We start from the raw sequence: 22,286 nt of genomic DNA on the forward strand, positions 1-22,286 counted from the left end.
TTTGTTTCAAGTGTGTGTTGAAAGACTATTTTTCTGCCATATCTTCTTCATGTTTTTAAAACTACAATTTTCATGCTTTTTATTTAAAATCAGTTTCACTCACGCTTATTTAATCACAGTGATACAGCCAACCTTAGCTTCATCTGAAAGACAGAACACATGTTTGAAGGATAATAAAGCTGATGAAAATTTTAAACCTTTACAAATTGAGTATTGAGTCAAGACAGATGGTTTTTAAAAGGGGCAAGACAGCTGATCATGTGAATCTGATGAATTGGTGTAAAGAATTATTGGGATCCATAGATATGTGCTATTCATCACTCTTATAAAAAATTGATTCAAAATGAACTGTCTACACTGGGATGATCCAGCTGCTTGTTGAATCAATTGCTTTTAATTAGCCCATCTGATGATGGTTGGGCATGGGGCTTGCATGCCTGGATTCCTGAAAGACTGAATTACCAGTGTTCTTCTCATTTAGAAGCATGTGACTCTGAAGTAATAAGAGAGATAGCCATATCAAATCATTCATATCACTTAAAAAATTACATACAGACATCTATAAATTTTCATAGGATTAGAAGAAGTTCTTTGAGTACCTTTCAGAAGTATTAGAGCTCTTGAGGATGCCTAAATTCTTTTTTTCCCATTTTGTAAGATAGGGAGGCTTTTCCCATAGCCTGCACGGACAGAGCATCAGATGTGTTTACAGAAGGAGTGAACTTGAACACATGTGACAACCCAAACACTCCGTATTAAACTGGCCTATTCTGCCTTGGAATCGGAAGGTTCTAGTGAAGTGGTTGCTTAGCAACTAATGGAGTTAGAAGAAACAGTGTGTTAGCTGGGGCTCTTGCCCTCATCTGTGTATAGTCAAATAATGGGAGAGTGGCTCTAGTGTGTATTGCCAGGCTCACGACTGTCAAACCAAAATGATGAATAAAATAGAAGGTCGAAGACAGATGCCACAGCTAGGCTGGGCACCCCTATCTGTAGTCGTACACACCTTATATAATGTTGGCACACTGAAGAAAAAGATATTAAAAGAGGACATTAAAAATAAAAGAAGAGCTGTTGAGATTTTGTATTAAAAATTTAAGAGTGGCCATTAACTCACACTGGGTTTTTAAAGAGAAGAGTAAGTGATAATTAAGGCAATTCCACATTATTAAATGTTCTTCCAAAAAGTTCTCTGTAGAAAAGATGTAACAGATTCAATGTGATGAGGTCATGAGCAGAGTGTTTCAGCACTTACACATGTGCACACTTTATGATGCCAGGCTGGCATACCTGCTCCTGCTCCCTCTCTCTACCCACAACAGACAAAATAACAAGAGCCTGACCACTCTCAGTGAGTCTGGATGTGGGCTCACAGCCCTCAACAAGGTTCCAGGCAGCCACTCCCAGTGTCAGATGGGGTAGGCAAGGTGACAGTGCCTTGGCATTCTTTATGGCAAATGGAGATTCCTTAAAAGCTCTGGTTTTTGAATTCCATAGGGATGGGTCTGAGGGATTTGTGTCAATAGAAGCTCTATGATGACCATATGAAATTCCTCTTCAGGAATGTAAGATAAGAAGGAGATGGCCCAGAGAAGGTCAACCAGAGTAACTGGGGAAAGGAGGATGGTGGGATAGATTTACCTGAAGGCTGCTACCACTGTTACCATCCAAGAACATAGGACGAGCTACTCTCCCAGAGGCCTTGTTCTTGAAACCATGAGTCTTATTTAACTTTTACTTCTTATGTAATAACCGTTCTTCTCACCCCCCACCCCCCACCCTGCCAAGGTGTGGCAGCCAGTCCTTCCTTGCTGGGATTTGGACTCCGGTCTTGTGCCCAGACTACAGGATTTCTAGCATCGGCCTTCAGTGCTAACATTTTATGAATCAGAGAATTTGGATTAGTCTCCTCTCCAAGAGGAGACTTAATAGTTGTAACCACATATCAGAAAGGCTGTTAAGTATAAAAGATTCAATTTATTGAAATTCTACTACGACCAAGGGGAGAAAGTTATCAGGAGGGTGATTATGATTCAGTATTCTGGAGGTAGTAGTAATACCTCATATTCTTATGTAAAGTATCGGATATCTCATCACTTCAAATATTTAGGCATGCAAGGAGTGCCACAAGGCACAAGCTGTGCCTCTCAAACTTTAATGTGCACATAGATCACCTGGAGCTTTTGTCACAATGCACCTTCGATCCAGTAGGTGCGAGGTGGACCTGGGATTCTGTGTCTCTAACGCATTCTCCACTGATGCCAGTGCTGCTGGCCCAGGGACCACACCTTGAGTAGCGAGGGGCCAGTGATCTCTGAAGTACCTTTTAGTTTCAAGATTCTGTTTAGAGAAGAGAAGCTAGAGTTTTAGCCATCATGCTTAAAACACACCCAGTGTGACTTTGGTAAGCACCATTAAGAGCCTCGTCTGTGTTTTACAGAATCTTCCCTGAATGCTTACATTGTAATTGACATAGAATCTCTCACTCAGCCTCCTCAGTTTTTCTCCTATTGTTTTCTTCAGGCTTTCAAACTTTTCTGATATTATTGTCCTCTGAAACTTTCCTTTCTTTGTAGCTACTTCCCCTAATTCATGCAGACTGTGTATCACACCTGCTAAGTCACTCCTTGACACAGGCCCCAAATTCTGTTTTAGGACAGCTGTCAAAATGCAGTAAATCCCAGTTTGGTTTTAATCAGTATGTCCATAGTAGATTTAGAAAGGCAGGGTTGAGGATATGAGGACAGAACAAATGGTGTCTGTGTGGGAAGATTCATTCAATAATGGCTTATCAAATATATCCAGTAAGGAAGAGTAAGTGTCATCCCTAAATACCTGAAAGAATAGACTTCTTTACATGGTGGGTAGTAAAGTATTGAAATCCCATACCCAAGGAATATAGTCGTAGACTAAAAAGTAACAGAAGCACAAGAGGAATGAGCAGAAGCCAAGGGATCTGAAAGGTGACCCAAGGATAAAGCCAGATGTATGGATGCCATTTTCCATTTTCCAGAGTAGTAACAATTGACAAGGATAAATACCATTCATGGATAACCTGACTTCATGATAGGCAATGGTTTCTGGCCTTCCCATTTGCCATATCTTTAAGAAAAAAACAACTCGGTTTGTATCCTTTTTCCATTCCATTCCCCAGAAGACTCAAGTGGTTGAAATATGGGTGCATCCAGGAGGAGGAAAATTCTAGAGAGAATGCCTGGCTAGCCTCAGTCAGTGGAGCATGCTACCCGTGATCTTGGGGTTATAGGTTCAGGCCCCGCATTGGGTGTAGAGATAACCAAGAAAAAAAAGAAACAGGATAAAGCATAATCATGCTGGTTTTGAAGGGCTTATTATCACCATGTAATTAATTTAAGAAGCAACTGTGCCAAGAGCAAAGCTGTGAAATACAGTTAGATTCTTTGAGTAAACAAGTTACATATTTGAAAATGTTGGGGAAAACCAGTATGTTTCACATTTTTTAGCATACAAGGTGAATTTTTCTTTATATGGTTAAGGTGAGAGAAAACTGGTATTTTAGAAATATTAACTTTTGCTGCCTAATTATATGTATAGTAATCTAATTTGCTGTTTTCATTTGTCCTGATACATTATTCTCTGAGACACTTACTATACTGTTTGAGGAAGAATTAAAACAGCTACAAAATATATTGGGGGAAAAACCCTCCAATGAAACAGCCTCACTGTTTCAGGCCATTAAGCTCCCCAAATGGATTGGGAAGCTTTTGCATTTGAGAGAGAAAAAAAAAGGTAAATAGTCCAGTTCAACTGTGGTTAGTACCCTTCTTTCTTCAATGCTAGGGAAATGGGCAATTGTGGTTAACTGAACAGTCTCATGAACTGGGATTTACTACCCATTCTATATGTGAGGTATAACCAAAATGTAATAAAAGATAATCACCATTAACACTAAATTGAGCAAAATGTAATCTTTGTTGATTCAGAAGTTAGCTTGACTCTGTAATGCCACATGGCCATTGTAAACATCACTAATGACATAACACTGGGCATTTACAAGATGTAGGGGATCCGGCTGGATCTGCTGATCATTATAAGTTGCTCCTTTCAATCACTTCCTTAAACATGTTTATTTACTTTTATTGAACTCTCATAAAAGATAAGGGTTGAATGTATCCAAAACACTGCAGTTATTTCATCCAGAAAATCATTTGGATTCCTGAAAAAAACAGAATTCACAGTACATCTTGCCCATGTCCAGTGCAATTCGAAAGCTATGTGTAGTTTACCAGGTGAAAAGATCATATTTCACCAACTTTAAGTGCTTAAAAAAAATCTGTTGCTCTTATCATCTTTGAAGATGTAGTGGAATTTCCATCAGTCAGTTTTGTGACATTAAAGTACCAACCTAAAATTGGTTGTAGTTCATCTTGTGACTGCATGACATCAATGTGACCTGGAGAAACTGAATTCATGTACTGTGATTTTAAGACTCAATTTATGTCATTTCTGTGTGAAATACAGGAGGACTGACACACTATAAATCGACAGTTCTCTCTGTGGGAGGCACTTAAAGTGGATTGTGTTCTCACAAACTGGGTTTTCAATTAGAAAGATTTGTGGTGGCGGTAGCACATTATCAGCCAAGAGTGATCTGTGACAACTGTAAATCTCAGCCTGGCCAAGTCTCTCCCAAAGACAAAAACAGTGTGAACCAAGGAAGAATCTGTACGATGCTTCCATATTTCTGAGCAGAATCTTATCCCATGCTTTGGCAGAATGTTGTGGCTTCATAGAGGGCATTGCCATATGTTCTTACTTCTTTCTAAATGTCTAGCTTTGAACTAATGTGTATTTAGCTTATGGTAGATAATCTTTTTCTTTAACTGTAGCTACTTTAGCTATTTGTCTAAAACACCTTGCATCCAGAAAATTTCTGCCTATGTCAGATTAGTTATTTTTGTTTATGACCCTGTGTTACAGCTGGACATCATTGCAGCTGCATCGTCATCTGAACTTTTGAAGAGCATGTTGTTTCATTCATTCATCCATTCATCTCTATTTATTGTATGTGTGCCGTGCTAGGGTCTAGGGGCTCCATGGGGAGTAAGGAAGATGTGGTGCCCACTTTCACTGAGCTCGCAGTTTACCTTTTCAGGACACTCAGTGCTAAAGGACAGCACCATGGTCCCATCACCTCTTTTGCTACCAAAAGACACTTTGTCCTTCCCTGTGGGCTCTAGAAGCTCTCTTGACATTGTTTCACAAGTTCTCTTGACATTTCACAAGTTTCACAAGCTGATGAATGACTGGGTTCTTCCTTACTTTGGTGGTATCCAGTGAGGCTTTTTCTCTGTTTTTCCTTCCTTTTAGAGAGAGCTAGAGTGCACATAAGCACCCCCCAGCGGGGAAGGGACAGAGGGAGAGGGAGAGAGAGAATCCCAAGCAGGCTCCACAGCCAGCATGGAGCCTGACATGTGGCTCAGTCTCACTAACATGAGATCATGACCTGAGCTGAAATCAAGAGTCCGATGCATAACTGACTTAGCCACCCAGGCGCCCCCAGTGAGGCTTTTTCCGATTGAGGTGCCTTGTAAGATTATTAAGCCCAAACATAGATAATAATTGATTTAATAATTTCCTTTTTTCTTCTTATTAACCGGTGTTGTAACTTTTAAAAATTATGATGTTTTAAACTTATAACATTAAGTTTCTAAGACTGTATGATTATCAGAATGGAGGTTGTGTGTTTGTGGAAATGGTGATGGTTTTTATGATGTGGTCAGACCTTAACGTAGGGTGTAGGAGTATGTGATAAAAGTTAAGTCCTACAGCCAGACAGGGATTTTGAGTGGGGCTGTCATTAGGAAAGCATTTGAAAGAAGAAGATTTGGGCAGAGGGCAGAGGAGGAGCTGTTTCTTAGCTCTCATTTTAATTGAGATTGAAGAGAGACTTGGGAAAGTAGGGCAGTCAGCTTGGATTAGAATAACAGCTTCTACTTATTAAGCTTCTACTTTGTGCCAGATACTGTGCTTGATATTAAGCATAATTGTACCTAAACCTCAAGACAACCTATGAGGTTTGTATCATCTCGATGTTACAGATAAAGGGCCTAAGGTTCAGAGAAACTAATACATTAGCCAAAGGTCACATGTTGAAGGTAAATTGCCACTTGACTGTGGATTATGGGACCCAGGGTTTTAATCAGATGTATCTTTCTGCAGAGTCCTGAATATTAAAACTAAAACAAAGTTTTCAAAAGGCAGTTGTTAGAAATACACAGGTAACACATATTTATTTTAATGACAAATAATACTATGTAAATGAAATAAAAGTAATAGTCTTTTCCTTCCCTCTATAGTCATACCCTCTAACATAACCATACTGACAAATTTGGAGTTCCTTTATTGCCTGTTCAAACATGTACAATGATATATGTACGTTATTCAAGGGGTTGTGTTCTGTCCCCGACTCTGCCAAGCCAGGTGTCAAGTTCTAGCACCCTGGTTGAGGATGCCTGTTCTATGCCACCTTTGCTGTGGTTGCTTTTGAAAAAACCCAAGGAAAGCAGATTCAAAAAAAAAAAAAAAAAAGGCCTCCCTTGGCCTCTTGTTCTGTTCTGTAGCCTTTGCTCTGAGGGACTTTTTGCATTTCATTAACCCAGATAACTCTTGTGCAGTTTGAATCATTTCTGTCAGCAGTGGAGTTGATAGAGAGCAGCTGGGCACCATTTCAGGTACTGTTACAACTTGGAAGATCTGAAAAAAAAAATTCATATCGGGAATATATTAAAAATTGAAACAAGCCACATAATAAAAAACAGACATTGAAAACAACTGGAATTTCTTTCAGTTTTTAGAGTGGCAATAAGAAATCTAGAAGCAAATTCGGAATTACACAAATTAAAAGATCTTTTTATTATTATGACCTGTGCTTTTTAGTTTTGAAATTTTATTGATTTATTGATTTAATATTTTCAGTAGGCCATGGCCAATGTGGGGCTTGAACTCATGACCCTGAATTCAAGAGTCACATACTCTACTGACTGAGCCAGCCAGATGTCCATAGTTTTGAAATTTTAGATATTCCACGAATGCATAAGCAGAATCCATTTACATTAAAATTAATTTTCTGATAGCCTTTTATATCTATAGCTGCACCTCAATTGAAAACAACAACAACAGGGGGACTGGGTGGTTCGGTCCATCAAGCATCTGACTTCGGCTCAAGTCATGATCTCGTGGTCTGTGAGTTTGAGCCACACGTTGGGCTCTACGCTGACAGCGCAGAGACTGGAGCCTGAGTTGGATTCTGTGTCTCCCTCTTTTTCTCTGCCCCTCCCCCACTCACATTCTGTCTCTCTCTCAAAAATAAATAAACATTAAAAAAATTTAAAACAACAACAGCAACAAAACCCCCGGAGACTAGTGTTCCTAATGTATCACTGCTTTTAACCAAAGAATACGTAAGGGAGATAGAATTCTATTTCATCGTTATTACAGTATAGAAGTTTCACTAAGACCTTGCCTTATACAGGTAATATACTGAACACTTCATATATGTAGTGTCATCTAATATTCAAACAAGTTCATGAAGTGGTACAATTATTGTCCCCATTTTTTAGATAAGAAAACTGAGTCAGAGAGAGGTTACATGTGTGTCCCAGTCACTTGCTAGTGTTTATAATCAAGCCCAGAATGGTTTGGTTACAAATTTGCCCTTGATCACCGTGGTTCACCAAACCAAGGATTATGTGACTTCAGATCGTGTTTTTAACCATTCCCAGAGTCCCTTAACTCCCAGTGGCACTAGCAGCAAGCCAGATCAACTCACTCACTAACCATGTTGCCAAATATACCGTATTGACCATTCACCATTAACAGTTTCTAAAGGAATGTTAGATTTCATTTATTCATGATAAAGCCAATTTCTGAAAGTGAAATCTTCTGAATGCTATTTAATATAGCAAATATAATTGTGTATGTTACACATTACATACTCCCAATGCCTTTAGGATATTTTGAATATTGTTTTTTATTGTCTCAAGTTGAAAACATTGAAAATATTCTTTACATTTCTCAAATGATAAGAGAGTAATAATTTGGTGTTTCTAACGATTAAAATTTTAACTATAAAGGAAGCTAACAAAGACAATTCTATTCATTATAAGATTTCAGAACTCTCAAATGCAGTGATACAGAAATGACGAGCTCCAGAAAGAATAATAGATCATCAATTAATACCACCATTCAATATATATTAACTTAAAATGTGTAGAATTGTGAGGATGAAAAATAGATTTATCAAAACACAAAAATCGCTAAGAGATGAATGTTAATACATTGACAAAACAAAAAAAATCACATTTCTAAAATTAAAAAATTTAGTGTGAACTAAAATATTACCATAGAGAAGAGTGAGGGGTTTTTCCCACCCACTTTTTAATTTTATCTCTATGAAGTTAGCTAAACTGTACATTCTGAAGGCACCATCCCCTTAAGACTTCTATCACTTCTGATACCAGTTGCCAGTTAGAAGGGGTTCCTAAAACTATTCTCACATTCATTAATTCACTAGGAAGTCTCACAGAACTTGCTGAAAACTTTTATACTCATGGAAATGGCTTATTACAGGGAAAGGAAACAAGTTGGAATTAGACAAGGAAAGAGACACATAGGACAGAATTGAGAAAGGGACCACATGCAGATTTGCTGGCCGTCCTGCCTCTGTGGGATCATAGCATTGTCTCCTAGCCACCCTAAGTGACAAAATGCAGAGGACTGCCAACCAGGGACACATACCCAAACTTTTGGTGTCCAAAGTTTTTATTGGGGCCCACTCACAGGTTGCCATTGTGATTGACTTTTCATCTCCAGCCTCTCCTAGAGGTCAGACTAATACCTTTAGTCTCCATTTCCTCTGGAGGTCAGAACTGATACAGTGTGGCCCAAACCACCATTGTAAATCCTGGTGTTAGACTGTCATTGGTCAAAGTTCCAACAAACAAAGACACTCCTGTCAAGCAGGATGTTCTAAGGGTCTGGTGATCACCTTCCAGAAGCCAAGGGAAAAGACCAGAGCTTCCTTTGGGTGAGGTTAATTCTTTGCTATATAGATGTATATACTTTTCTAAAAAGTGCATTTCATCGTTGGTAACGGAAAAGGGGATATTCTCTTTATACCTGTTAAATCAAACTTGTTACAAGTGTATAAATTACACTTGTGTAAATTATGTGTAAACAAAAAAGTGGGTATCTTTTGTTTTTGTTTTTGGACAGGAAGCAAGCCAGTGCATTTTTTTTTTATTTGGCAAGGTTTCATTTTATTTAATTTTTAAGCTTTCACTTGACATACTGATCATCCTGTAGACCTGATTTTCAGTAAGTTGGCCATTTGGGGAGTTGGTTTGGGGGCAAATTGATTTTCAGTAAATAACTTAGTGGTTCTAGAACTCAAGTGAACATCAGAGTCACCTGGATGGCCTATCACAATGCACATCGCTGGGTTCCACTGTGAGTTTCTGTGTCAGTAGGTCTGGGCTGGGGCCCCCGCCACCCATACTCTAAAGTTCCCAGTGATGCTGATATTGCCAGGCCAGGGGCCACATTTTGAGAACCCTTGGAACAGAGTGTGTGATACATGGCAGGTGAGAGGAATGAGGTCTGTCATTAAGATGAGGTAGAAAATATGCAGAGAAGTTAAGAGACAAAGGTGCTGCTTTCCATATCTTGTTGGCAAGTTGGAAGTGCTCCACATTTCATGGTAGCAGTGAGACCCCAGATCGAGAGACTGAGTTCAGTGAGTGAGCCTCAACACAGCCACCCCAGAGAACAACCGTGGGATTAAGTGGGACTCTGTGTGTGAGGTGTGCGATGCCATTTGTGTGTTACTCTGTTTAGACAGAGTGATTTGCAGTGGCTTTTTGTAGACGCATTTCAAAAACCAAAATCAATCTTTAATTTATGGGATGTATTTCTTTCCTAGTCTCTCTAGAACTTTTCTTGTTTCCTTGCTTTTTAAGTTCCATAACTCCCCATCCCTCCCTTTCTCTCCCATCTCAGGCGATGTTCAGTCTCTGTATGGTGGAAAGTGGAGCTGACGAGGTCAGTTTACATGGTGTGACCAGCCTTGGCTTAAAGCAGGCCCTGGAGTTTGCATACACAGGACAGGTATGGTACCACATGTCATCTGAAAGGTTTAACATTTTAGCTCCAGCCAACCAGAGGGGATTATCCTTGAAGTATGAGATTTGGGTGTTTTTCTTGTTTTTCATTTTGATGTTTAAAACAAAAGTTTCACGTCTCCTTAATTTTATAACTAAAATGATGGAAAGGTAAGTAAAGCAATTTGATTTTAAATAGGACCCAAGGAGCATAATATTTTAATCTGAGCTCAGTGGCTTGCTGGTGTAATTTTAAAATATCCTAAAGAACTGTCATATGGGAATGAGTTTGCAAAATAACTTGAGTTGTTATTACTGAAGCTCTATTACTTAATCATGACTTTATTGGCTTAAAAAAATGTAAAGCCCTGAGAAGCCATGTATAACATCTTGGCACCCTGTCCTCCACACATATCTGAGATTCAGGGTCTCAAGTAATAGATTATAATGTGATGGTTTGAAAGCCAAAATTGTTCATCATTAAAATTGTCATAGAGTTTACAGGTATTTCCAGAGAACATCCATTTTCTTTTTTTTAATGAAAGAGTAATGATGAGAACTAATAGAATGTGAGTCAGTGTGTGACTATCAGAGAAAATCAAAATAAGACTGCATAAAGACCGTATGAATCTAGGTCTGAAGCATCATCGTTCTTTACTAGTTTTATGTTACTGAAACAATTATTAGAACACACAAAAACCTTCCTTTTGAAATTATTTTTAATTGAGATATAACTGACATATAACATTGTATTAGTTTTAGGTATAGAACATAATAGTTTGATACATGTCCTACCAAAGTTTAGTTAACATCCCTCACCATACATAGTTACAAATATTTTTTTCTTGTGGTGAGGACTTTTAAAATCTATTTTCTTAGCATCTTTCAAATATACAACAGTATTGTTAACTATGGTCACCATGCTGTATGTTACATCCCCAGGACTTATTTATCTAAACCTAGAAGTTTGTACCTTTGACCCTCTTCACCCATTTTACCTACCTCCAACCCCCCATTTTCATTTGAGAACCACTCAAAATCAATCCACACACTGACTGGATGTTTATCCTCTTTTATAAAGTTGGGTTGTTTAATTCCATTTTATTTAACATATGTTTAGTATCCTCTATGCTAAAATAAGGAGGCCCACACCCTGGTGAGGAAGAGAGCCATACACGTAATCACATGTCCTCATTGTGTTGGGAGATATAATAGAAGCAGAATACAGGAGATAGTACAGACAAAAAGGAGGATGTGATTATCTGGAGCCATCAGTACAAACTTTCACAGAGAAGGTGGTATTTGAGTCTTGAAGAATGTTGGGAGTTCACTTTTCTGCTAAATTTTCCTCTTTAGAGGCTTATTAAACTGTATGATATTATCCACTTTCTTTTCTAGAGCTAGTAGAGTTTGAGGTATGTTTCATAGAATAATTGAGGCAAAGTCTGGCAGCTGAAATAAAAATAGTGGGTAGAAAGGGAAAAAAATCATCCATCAAGTAGCAGGTGCAAAGGGAAATAGAAAGGAAGTGGATCACAAATTCAGGGTTCAGCCCAGCCAGATTTCATGCCTTAGGAAATTCAGGTGGACAGTTATTGTTCACAGATTTGCCAAAACAGATTCCCAGTGAGCTGAGTAAATAATGTGTTATATGATTTTTGGTTTACAGATGTAAAGACAGATAGCCAGCTCTAAATTGTGTCTTGTGTAGATTTCTCTCTTCACATCTGAGATACAGTCACACCCGCATTTGCCCATCCCTAAAGTACTATTGATAACCCGTAGCTCATACTTTGCTGGTATGCAGTGGGAATGAAATAGTAAATCTTGTGTGTTTTTTAAATAAAACTATCCAAGTAAGTAGTTTTTGTACTTAGTTGCATTAATAACGAAAAAGTTTAAGCTCAGAAGCTATGGGCTGCAAAGCATTTAAATCATTAGTAAACAGAAGGGCACAAAAATTGCTATAAAGGCTGAGTTAAAACATGCATGCAGATATAAGTGGCTGTCTTATTGTTTGCTTTTGATTGCCTTGTAGTTTCTTTCACATTATGTAGAGAGATAGTGCCTGTGGCATAAAGGATTTATGAAACATGAACTTTATGAAGGGGGCTTTTTGAAGAGTAAGAAAACTGCTTGGGAAGAAGTTTGCAATCATATTCATCAGTTAGGAGTCATATGCTCATATTCCACTTTTATGAGGAGAAAGGAAAGCCAATAACTGCTTAAAAAAAAAAAAAGCAAGCCCTAGGGCCAGACCCAGAGTTGCATTTATTCTGCCCAGTGACCTGTTTCTGATGTGTCCACCCACAGAGCGGCAGCCAGCCTGCAGCATATAGCAGTAACTCATCTGTTCAGATTGTGTGCTGAGGGACAGGAAGTGGGCTGGCATTTCATGGAGCATCTTCTGCAAGAACAAGGACACTACCCTAGGCACTTTATGTGTGCTGTTTGAATTCATCTTCTAGACAGGTCTGCAGAATGCAATGATCCATCGTGAAGATGATGGGCCCGGGAAGGTGCAGGGAATGACTGAAATCACTCTCCCAGTGAATACAGACTCAGTGAGTCAAGTCAGTCTTCTTAATTTCAAATCCATTGTTCTTTCTTAATGTCCTAGGTCACTGAGGAAAGGTTAAGTCATATTTGTTCCACTTTGTTGAAGGAGGCAGGGAAGCATTTGGACATTTTAGAGAGTGACCTGCTCTCATCCTGGGGCCTTTGCAACACTCAGTTCATGAGGGCTCCAAGTTGCTGCACTGGTAATATGATTACTCTTTGCTGCACAGTGGACATTGATATAGTCTTTCTTGGACAACATCCATGGTACTTTGTTTTCTTAAACACCAAAAATGACATTATAATAAGTCTGTTTTCCGTTTAAGATGTGAACAGAGATAATGGCAGAACGTGAAATTGCAGTGTGCTTGGGAAATGCAGAAAGCTGCTTTCTCTTGCTATGGAATCAAAGTTAACATTAAGCAAAGAGTTTGGCACATGGAAGCAGGAGTAAAAGCATAGTTCTTCCGCTTCTTGTTTTTTTACTATTGTGGATATTTGCTAATCTGTTGTCTTTTAGTCATCATATAGATTTGTAAAAATGAGGGTTAACATTGAACTTCTCTACCGATAGCTATTTTTACTGGCAGTTGATTATACCTTTAGTCAGTGGTAGTAGGCATAGTATAAAATATAAGTATTTTAAGTGTCTGAAAATTGTTGCTGTCTTGGGAGGTACATTGGAAGTAGAGTGGGTGTGATGAATGAATGCCGCCACGTGTGACAAGACGTGTGCATGTTCCTCCTACATACTGCTCTAAAGCATAGCCTTCTCAAACTTGGTCACAGATTTCATCCAGAAATTTTAAAGAAAGGGCAAACTTTTCCCCTAATGCTAATACATCCTCTGAAAATGCATGCACTTTTCTTATTAAGAAGCCTTACATAGGGCTGAGCAAGCACACATTCTGCCTTCCCACTGATGAGAGACGCACGCCCTTCTTGGGGCACAGCTTGTGCTGAGGCTGGGATGCATTGCAACCCTTGTGGGTGTCTGCACAGCTATATAGAGCAGAAGCAGCCATGAGGGGCAAAAGAGCCAGGCTGCTCTCTAGGTCCTGTTCTGGGCTGGCACTGGGAGTGAGGTCAGAAGCAAATGGTGTGATGTAAACTGTCACTGGGCAGATCTGCCTTAGCGGGGAAAGGACAAAGTAAACCTAAGAAAACACAAAGTCTCACTTAATTTGGTGGGAGAGACTACCCGTTACCTTGGCCTCCCTTAGTCTGCTCACTTTCCAGCTCTGGCCAGGAATTCATTTGTGTTTCAGATCAGGAAAGAAGAAGGGGAGGAAGAAGAGACAAAAAGGGATTCTGATGGGGACATTGCCTGGGAGGAGGATTCCCAGTCCTAACTAGACAAGAGGTCAGCCACTCAAGAGTCAGCAGGTGTTGCTAAGAAAGCCCAGAAGATAGTGAGGAGCAGTTAACACCAAGACCTTTCTGTAGAGAGAAGAGCCCTGCTTCTGGAAGGACTTTCAACCTCAAAGGTCCTAGAATAGGCCCCTAGGAATTTGAGTAACTAAGGACAAAATAGGAAGCAAACAGTGCTGAGAACCACAATAAAGTTCACTGTGGTGCACTCTGGCTCTGGTGGTGTTAAGGAAGAGAGGCTGTATGCCAAGTACTGTGCTAAATACCTTCCTTAGATTGGACCAAGGGGTTAAGCCTAATTAGCTTCCCCTGACTTTCCAGAGAACTGTCCTCTCGTTCTGTTCCTTGTAGCTTTGAGAGAGAAACTATGTACCCAACGATAGTGGCATTTGTAGTTTCCTTTAAAATTCCCCACCTCCAGGTACTCCCAGCTTTGTCAGCCATGAACCAGCCATGTCATATCTGGGCATCTGAAGAGAAAGGACTCTTTGGTATCCATATGCCCTTGCTTTTCTCTTTATCATTTGGTAACTCCAGCCTTGGCTCTTCATCACATGGAAGAAGCCATGTCCTTGGGACTCCCATCCTAATTACCTTCCTCTTATCCAGAGAATGCTTTAGTACAATCTTCACAAGGAGATTTTGTGTAACCATTAATATTAATATTTTAAAGTCTTTGGAAATATAGTAAAGTATGATACTCTATTAAGTGAAAAAAACGTTTTAGCCATAATTGTGGTTATGTAAAAATATTCATGCACCAGAAATTGTAAACTCAAGGAAACTATCCCTTAATATTCATGCTCTGTGCAGCAAGGTTTTTCTTCCTGATTCTGATTTGATTCCTTAATAGGTTCACATTATTATTTTTTTTTTATGTGGCACTGATATGGCATACACTGTAGCATTCCATTTTGGTGATCATCGAAACTGTATTTATTTTCCACAGCCGAATATTTTCCTCTGTAGACCTGAGCACTCAGACCCAGCAGCAAACTGACAGGAGTCTTAATTGGAACTGCTTCTCATGGACCATCCCTTCAGGGATATATGTGTCACTTTCCACGCAAAAAGTCCCCATAAGATTTGCTTATAAACATAACCTGGTTGAACTAAATGGTAGCACATGAACAAATCTGGGAGAAATTTTTCTTAAATGCATCACTGGGGAGCCATGTTCAAGGCTTTTCAGTGATTTAAATATTTTAGCTGTAGAATCCTTTCTTCGCCTAGCAGTATCTACAGAAACCTGCCAAGCAAAAAGCCCCTAGGGCCCTTGTACCATGCCCCAGGCTTTGGAGGCCACAGTTCTAAATCCACATTCTGAGGAAGAATATTTTGAATTGTGCAGAAAGTGATCCTTTTCTCCTTCCCTTAATTCCTGTCAGAGCTGTGCCAGAGTCCACATTGGAAGGTTTGAGAGTGAAATGAAGGAAGTTTGAATGTCATCAGTGATTTTTGCTTCCTTGGATCCTTTGAAATTCTGCATTGTTTGCCTTTGGAGAGATTTTCTGTTTTATCAGTGGGTCATTGAAACATACACACAAGCAGGTGTGTCCCCTTTCCGGCTTACTGTTTCAGGGTGAAGATGTTACCTGTTCCTGTTCATGGTTTCACAGGAAGCAATCAACTGACTTGACAGACAAGAACCATATGCCAAATGGAATTTTCATGGCTTCCTAAGTTATTAAGTAAAACAATAAACCTTGACATGTTTTGGTGGTCAAAAGTGGTAAGGACAGGTTGGGGACCTAATCTTCTCTTGTGAAAAAAATGAAAAGTGAGATTTCAAAAGTCTGGGTCCTGACTGACCCCCAGAAGCTTACTTTTCTCAGCTGAGGACCAAGAACCCAAGCACTCCCTGGCCTGGAAGCCCATCTGTTCTTTAAAGGGAACAGTTGACTCACACAAAGTGAAGTCATATGGGAGGACCTCCTCCATGTAGAGCAGGACCAGTTCTAATTAACAGTCTCTACTTCATGCCAGCCTGTTCTCCTGTATTTGTGCCGTCTGGTCAGAATGTACTCAGGTGTAGTTTATACTGCAGGAATTATAAAGCCATTTGCTCAGCATATCCACATCTAAAATATCTCTGTGTAATGAAGTATAATTGCCACACACTTCTGAGATCTGCTTTCATTTGGTAATAAAACTGATACTTTGATTTTTTTTTTTAAGTTTCCTGACTCTTCCTTAATAATTTGCAAGTTTGGGTTTCCGAGGTGTCCCATAATCACTCTGCAAAAACAGAATGGCTCCCTAACCAATGCAAAATTTGATTCAGATGTTAAGACTGGTAATGCCACACACGTGCCAAGAGGATATAAAAAGGTTTATTACTCACATAATGAGGCTTTCTGGGGAGAGCAGGGTGGCTCTTAAGCAGGCCCAAAGATGGCTTCAGAGGGCATGTAGGGGGTGATTGGCCTTGACTTTTGTTGTGGTTAGGGGTTGGGGCTGGAGGATTCTCCACTCAGGCAGGAGCTCATGTGGTTTGAACTCCTACCAGCACCAAGGAAGAGAGCACTCAGTCTTTCCTGAACTTTTCCCCAGGTGCGGGGCAAACAGGAAAGAGAGAGGGCTGGGGCTTGAAAGCTGTCAGTAGGCAAACATCAGAAATGGAGTCAGACCTCAGTTACATTAGTCTAGCATTCTACTTGAGTGAGAGTCACATTTTATTTTTTAAAAATTTTAAAGTGTTTGTTTACTTATTTTTGAGAGAGAGGGAGCATGAGCAGGGGAGGGTCAGACAGTGTGAGAGAGAATCCCAAGCAGGCTCTGCGCTGTCAGCTCAGAGCCCCGAGCAGGGCTCGAACCCAAGAATAGTGAGATCATGACCGTAGCAGAAAGCAAGGGTTGGACGCTTAACTGAGCCATCCAGGCACCCCGAGAGTCCCATTTTAGGCATAGATATTTTCCTTTGAGACATTATGAAACTCAGTCACTTAGGAAAACAAAATGTGTTTAAACAATATGCCAATAGTGTATTTGATCTTTCTTGGCATTAATTCCGTGCTGAGGAACCCATTTGTGGGCCACGGTGCTTGAACTTGTGTAGAGAACATGCATAGTGAGAACATGATTAGGGTCTCTGGATATCTGAGATAGCATTAGATGACAAGGATGAGTGTGGCCCCTTTGTGTTTTAATCTTCTCTGTATTATATACTCAATTCAAATGAGCTGGATTTGTTGCCTGTCTTTACTCTCCTTCCAACTCTACCTCCCACCCTCCCTCTACTGCCAGTATAAGGAATGGAAAGAGAAGTATTTCCTGTATGCTCTTGATAATGGCTCTGTTGTCATAAGTGGGGCAATAAACAGTCAGTCCTTTTCTAGCCAATGTCCTCTAGAGTAGAATCGGCTAATATCCAGCAACTTAAAATAGTAGGTCAACCCACTTAGTTAATTCAGGGTAGATTTTGCACTTCTATGCACTTGTTTCTTTTGGATGTTTTGGCATCCAAATCGTTGCCAAACATTTTACATTTTACGGTGTTCATCTCAAATTTTTCCTTTGCTGTGGTGGATGAGCAGTAACTCTTGTTTTAGAATATTTCTGAGCAGAAATCAAAGCAGAATTTCGAAACAGTGTTCTTTCTTGATCATTGGAATTTGTGAACATTGGCTGCACTCTGAATCTTCCCCTAAGGAAATCCTACCCTTCCTTTAGGTGCTCCATCAAGTCAGCTGTGAGTGGAGGGAGGTTAACAGTTTATTTCATGGAGGAACTTGATTAGCTTATTAATTTTCATAAGAAGATGTCAGCCTATTGATGACTTTTTAAAGTACATCAGCTTTTCCCCTGATTCAGCAAAAGAGCATAATTACACTCCAGCCTCAGCCTGGTTTCTGGGACAACTCTTACTAAAGGTTCATTTGGGAGAAATTATATTCATAATGGGTTTCCAGAAGATACACAGTCTATCAGGCTTGGTGATTCTCAACCTCATCTGTCAGGCCTTAATATAAAAAGACAGCATTGAATGTCTTAGGTTATCCTGAAATGAAATTCTTAGACAGTATAACTTACCTACATAAATTACTCTACATATCAATAAGAAATCTTAACCATCTATGAAGAATAAATAGAGAGAAAGTGTAACAACAATAATATGTTCAGTATATATATGCTGGGGCAGAACTCTTTCAGAAAATATAATGAAATGATTTTCTAAAATAGTAAAATTACATACAAAACAAAACAGGAGACTTTTCTTGGCTTTTATTGTGGTAGCACTCCTGGAAAATTCAGTTTATCTTGATACCAAACAAAAAACAAATTGTGCTTATATGTAAAACAGAGCTAGATTCTGGGCTCAGACTTTTATAAATAAGTTTTTCACTTCTGTGCACGTCCAGCAGGCCATTCAGATGTGCAGGACATAGGGCATTTCTGTGGTTGGTGACTGCCCTGTACATTGCATGACATCTAGCATCCTTGGCCACCACCCAGTAAATGCCAATAGTGTCCCTTCTACTGGGACAACCAAAAATACCTGCACAAATTTCTCTGCTGTTCCCTAGAAGGTTAAGAACCACTGATCAGCTGTTCTAAATTTTATACCTGGATCAAGGTAGATAATCAGAAAATCGAATGTCTGAGTTTTAAAGAATCTCTTCATTAACTTTTAATTCTTATGCAAAATACATTAAAAAAATTTTTTTAAACATTTATTCATTTTTGGTAGATAGAGTGTGAGCAGGGGAGGGGCAGAGAGAGAGGGAGACACAGAATCTGAAGCAGGCTCCAGGCTCTGAGCTGTCAGCACAGAGCCTGATGCAGGGCTTGAACCCACAGAACCATGAGATCGTGACCTGAGCTGAAGTTGGACGCTTAACTGACTGAGCCACCCAGGCGCCACAAGATAAAATCTATTTTTGATGGTATTAACAGTAGCACCAGGTAAGTCATCCAATGACACTCTTAATGTCTGCAGGAAAATTTCCATTAGATCTCAGGGCCTGGAGAAGCTAGCATTCACTTTAGTATTTGTATCTTTTTATGTCATATTAGGTTACATTTCTTTTTTAGTTTGATGCTAGAAAGCTTAGAGCCATGTTTGTGACCTACTTTCAATAGTTATAAGGGTATAAAAACACATGTATGTATACCCCTCCTTTCCTGATCTCATATTACTTTTTGTTTCCTGTTTTCTCTTAGGTTGAGTGGCTTATGTTCCTAATTTTTAAATGCTTGTATTGATGCCTCAGATCCTATTTATAAATAAATAAATAAATAAATAGGGTAAGTGAAGAGATTGGGAACCTCCGAAGTCTTTGAAATCCCGGAGGTACTCTAATGTTTTTTGTGGGCACGAATAAAGTGGTAACACACCCTATTAGTCCTGCCTTTGAAAATGAAGTGTCTGCAAATTCCCAAGTTGTTCCATAAATAAACTATTCCACTTGCTTTCTAAAGTTTTTTCCATCCTTGTTTTCAGCACTAAAAATAGGGCATATCGTTTTTCATCTTTTAAAATAAAAAAAAAAATCACCCAAGGGGCGCCTGGGTGGCTCAGTCAGTTAAGCATCTAGCTTCAGTTTAGGTCATAATCTCACCGTTCATGAATTCCAGCCCCGTGTCAGGGTCCCTGTCTGCACAGCGCATGCTTGGGATTCTCTGCCCCCCTCCCTCGCCCCTCCCTTTCTCTCACTCTGCTTCTCTCTCTCTCTCTCTCTCTCAAAATAAACATTTTAATTTTTTTTAACGTTTATTTAGTATTGAGAGACAGAGACAGAGCATGAGTATGGGGGGGGGGTGGGCAGAGAGAGGAGGAGACATGGAATCTGAGGCTCCAGGCTCTAAGCTGTCAGCACAGAGCCCCATGTGGGGCTCGAACTCACAAACTGCGAGATCATGACCTGAGCCTAAGTTGGACGCTTAACCGACTGAGCCACCCAGGCACCCCATAAAATAAAAAATTTTTAAAAATCACCCAAAATGTTTACATGAACCTAAATAGGAATAAAAATGAAAAATAATATTCACTAAATAGGAATAAAAATGAAAAATAATATTCATCCAAATTCTGTTCACCCAAAACCTAACTTATTTACACATTATATGTTGTTTCCCTGGTTTATTTTTCTTTTTCTGGCTTTTACCCATATGCCTAAGTAGTTTTATATAGATTTTTGTGACTATAATTTACTTAATTTCTTCTCTGGAATTAGATAAAGTACATTTATCCATAAATGCTGCCTTATTGTAATCTAGTTTTTTCATTCATTTGGATTATTTTAAATAAATTCACAGACCTAGAATTACTTGGTCAAAAGGAGAAAAGTATTTTTTGTGAGAACTGCCTTCTGAAGGAGTTTTGCAATGGCTGCTGTTGGACAACGAGCTTTCTAAACTTTTCCCCTTAAAATAGAATACTTGAGCCCTCTGCTGGAAGCATTTAGTATTTGTATCCAGTAGTACCACGTTGAAGTTTTACAATTCGAAATGTAGGATGTTTAAAAAGAAAACAACCTGGTAGCAAAAATATATAGTCTCTGTGGTTGATTTCAAGATAAAAAACAACTGGCCAACCAGAAGTTTTGAGAAGATTTATATTATGAATACATTTTCCATTTGAATAGAATAATGACGCAGACATTCAAATGAAGGACTAATCTGAACACTCTGAATGTCCTAAGTTAACTTGTGAGTATTTTATTTCTTTTGCACACTTCATTAAAAGCATCCATTTATAGTTTATTTTCAAATTGAGAGCCACTAACTCATCAAATACTTAATGAGCACCTACTTTGTGTTAAGAACTTACTAGATGCTAGGGATGCACTGAAGAAAAAAAAAAATACATGCTGAATGCTTTCTCAGAGTGGATTGAATAGTGGTTAGAAATGCCACATCAGCACACCATTGCATTATTGGAAATGGATTACTAGGGGCTTAAAATATTTGGAACATAGTGAAGTGCCTGGGGATGTTTGATGCTCCAAAAGTTATAATAGGAGAATGAATAATTGAGCCTTCATAGAGTACTACCTGAAAAATAACAGGCTAATTTGCATTTTGCTTTGCGGGGAGAAAAATAATACCTATATGATCTATGGTAATTGAATAGATACAGCTCTTGAAAAATCGATCATAGCCTTGCATGGATCTGTCAGGGTAGAAACAGTTTGGCACAGCCCAAAGAATATAGCCACTGACCTTAGGGGGAACCAAGCCTGATTCCAGTCTGTGGCAACTTTGGAGAATTATCTAGTGCATCCTACTGTAAGTATCAGCTCTGTAGTTGCTGGGGAAAGTTACCATTTTCACTTCAAATCCATGATTCCAAATCTTGGATGGAAACTCATCTTTGCCAGACAGTGCTAATTGGTTTCCAAGTTAATTTGCTTTCCTCTTCTTCCTGGTGCTTTTCTCATTTCTTCTCTCTTCTCAAACCCTGCCCACCCCTCACCCCATTACCCTACTTCCAGTATACCAAGCACAAGGAAAACTCACCTTCCTTTGTGAAGATAGGTGCAGACAGGAAGATCGGCATCTTTTCACCATCAAATCCCCAGTCCCCTGTTCCTGTGCACTTGTTCTGTGTATTTCTGTCTTTCATGGTGGAAGAGGTATCCTTGCTCTGTCAAAAATTAACCTCTCCACATAAGCTCTGGATCATACTCCCTCTGTTCCTCTCAGGCTTCACTCCCGAAAGTGTCTGTCTCTTCTGTCGTCACTTTCTCCTTCTCCGTTGGAACATCCCCACAAGCGTATAAACATGCTCTATTGCTCATGTTTCAAATTCCCTTTCTTGTTCATATATTCCCCTTCAGCTACTACTTGTTTCTCTACTTGCCTTCACAGAAGAACTTATGAAAAATGTAAGAACTTATGAAAATGTTTACTCATTTTCACTCATTTTTTCACTCATCAAGTCTGGACACTTCCATCATTCCACTGAAATTGCTTTTGACAGTCACAGGTATTGCCAAGCCAATTACATAATGTCACCATGTCATCTCAGCTTCATTCAGTGCAGTCAACCTGCCTCTCCATTGAAGGCTTTTCTCTCTTGGCTTTTGTGACACCACATTCTGTGCCCCTTAGGTACCCTCCCCATCATTCCCTTCCAGATGACTGCTTGCTCCTTTCCCTCTATAGGTTCTGAATTCCTCATGTGTCAGGTTCCTCCTATTTAGTTTAACTGGTTTCCTTTGTGTTGTCATCCAGAGCCACAATATTTTATATAATATTATACTATTGGCTCCC

The 22,286-nt window shown here is 39.3% G+C and overlaps 1 protein-coding gene and 1 long non-coding RNA gene across 12 annotated transcripts in view; one reads left to right on the top strand and one right to left on the bottom strand.

Moving 5' to 3' along the window:
- Positions 1-22,286, top strand: part of KLHL32 (kelch like family member 32) — a 238,094-nt gene that overhangs the window by 83,836 nt on the left and 131,972 nt on the right. For all 11 annotated transcript variants that reach the window (XM_078447150.2, XM_078447149.2, XM_078447151.2 and 8 more), the window contains one exon: positions 10,039-10,146. In XM_078447150.2, the coding sequence (XP_078303276.1) occupies positions 10,039-10,146 (108 nt within the window). The remainder of the gene's footprint in view (positions 1-10,038; positions 10,147-22,286) is intronic.
- On the bottom strand, positions 6,367-22,097 carry LOC144616402 (uncharacterized). The gene is made up of 2 exons (XR_013555694.2): positions 21,531-22,097; positions 6,367-6,735 (listed from the first exon to the last, which is right to left on the bottom strand). It is a non-coding gene; the product is annotated as an uncharacterized LOC144616402 (long non-coding RNA).

This window comes from Panthera onca, chromosome B2 (genome assembly GCF_046562875.1).
Source record: "Panthera onca isolate mPanOnc1 chromosome B2, mPanOnc1 haplotype 2, whole genome shotgun sequence".
Lineage (NCBI taxonomy): Eukaryota > Metazoa > Chordata > Mammalia > Carnivora > Felidae > Panthera > Panthera onca.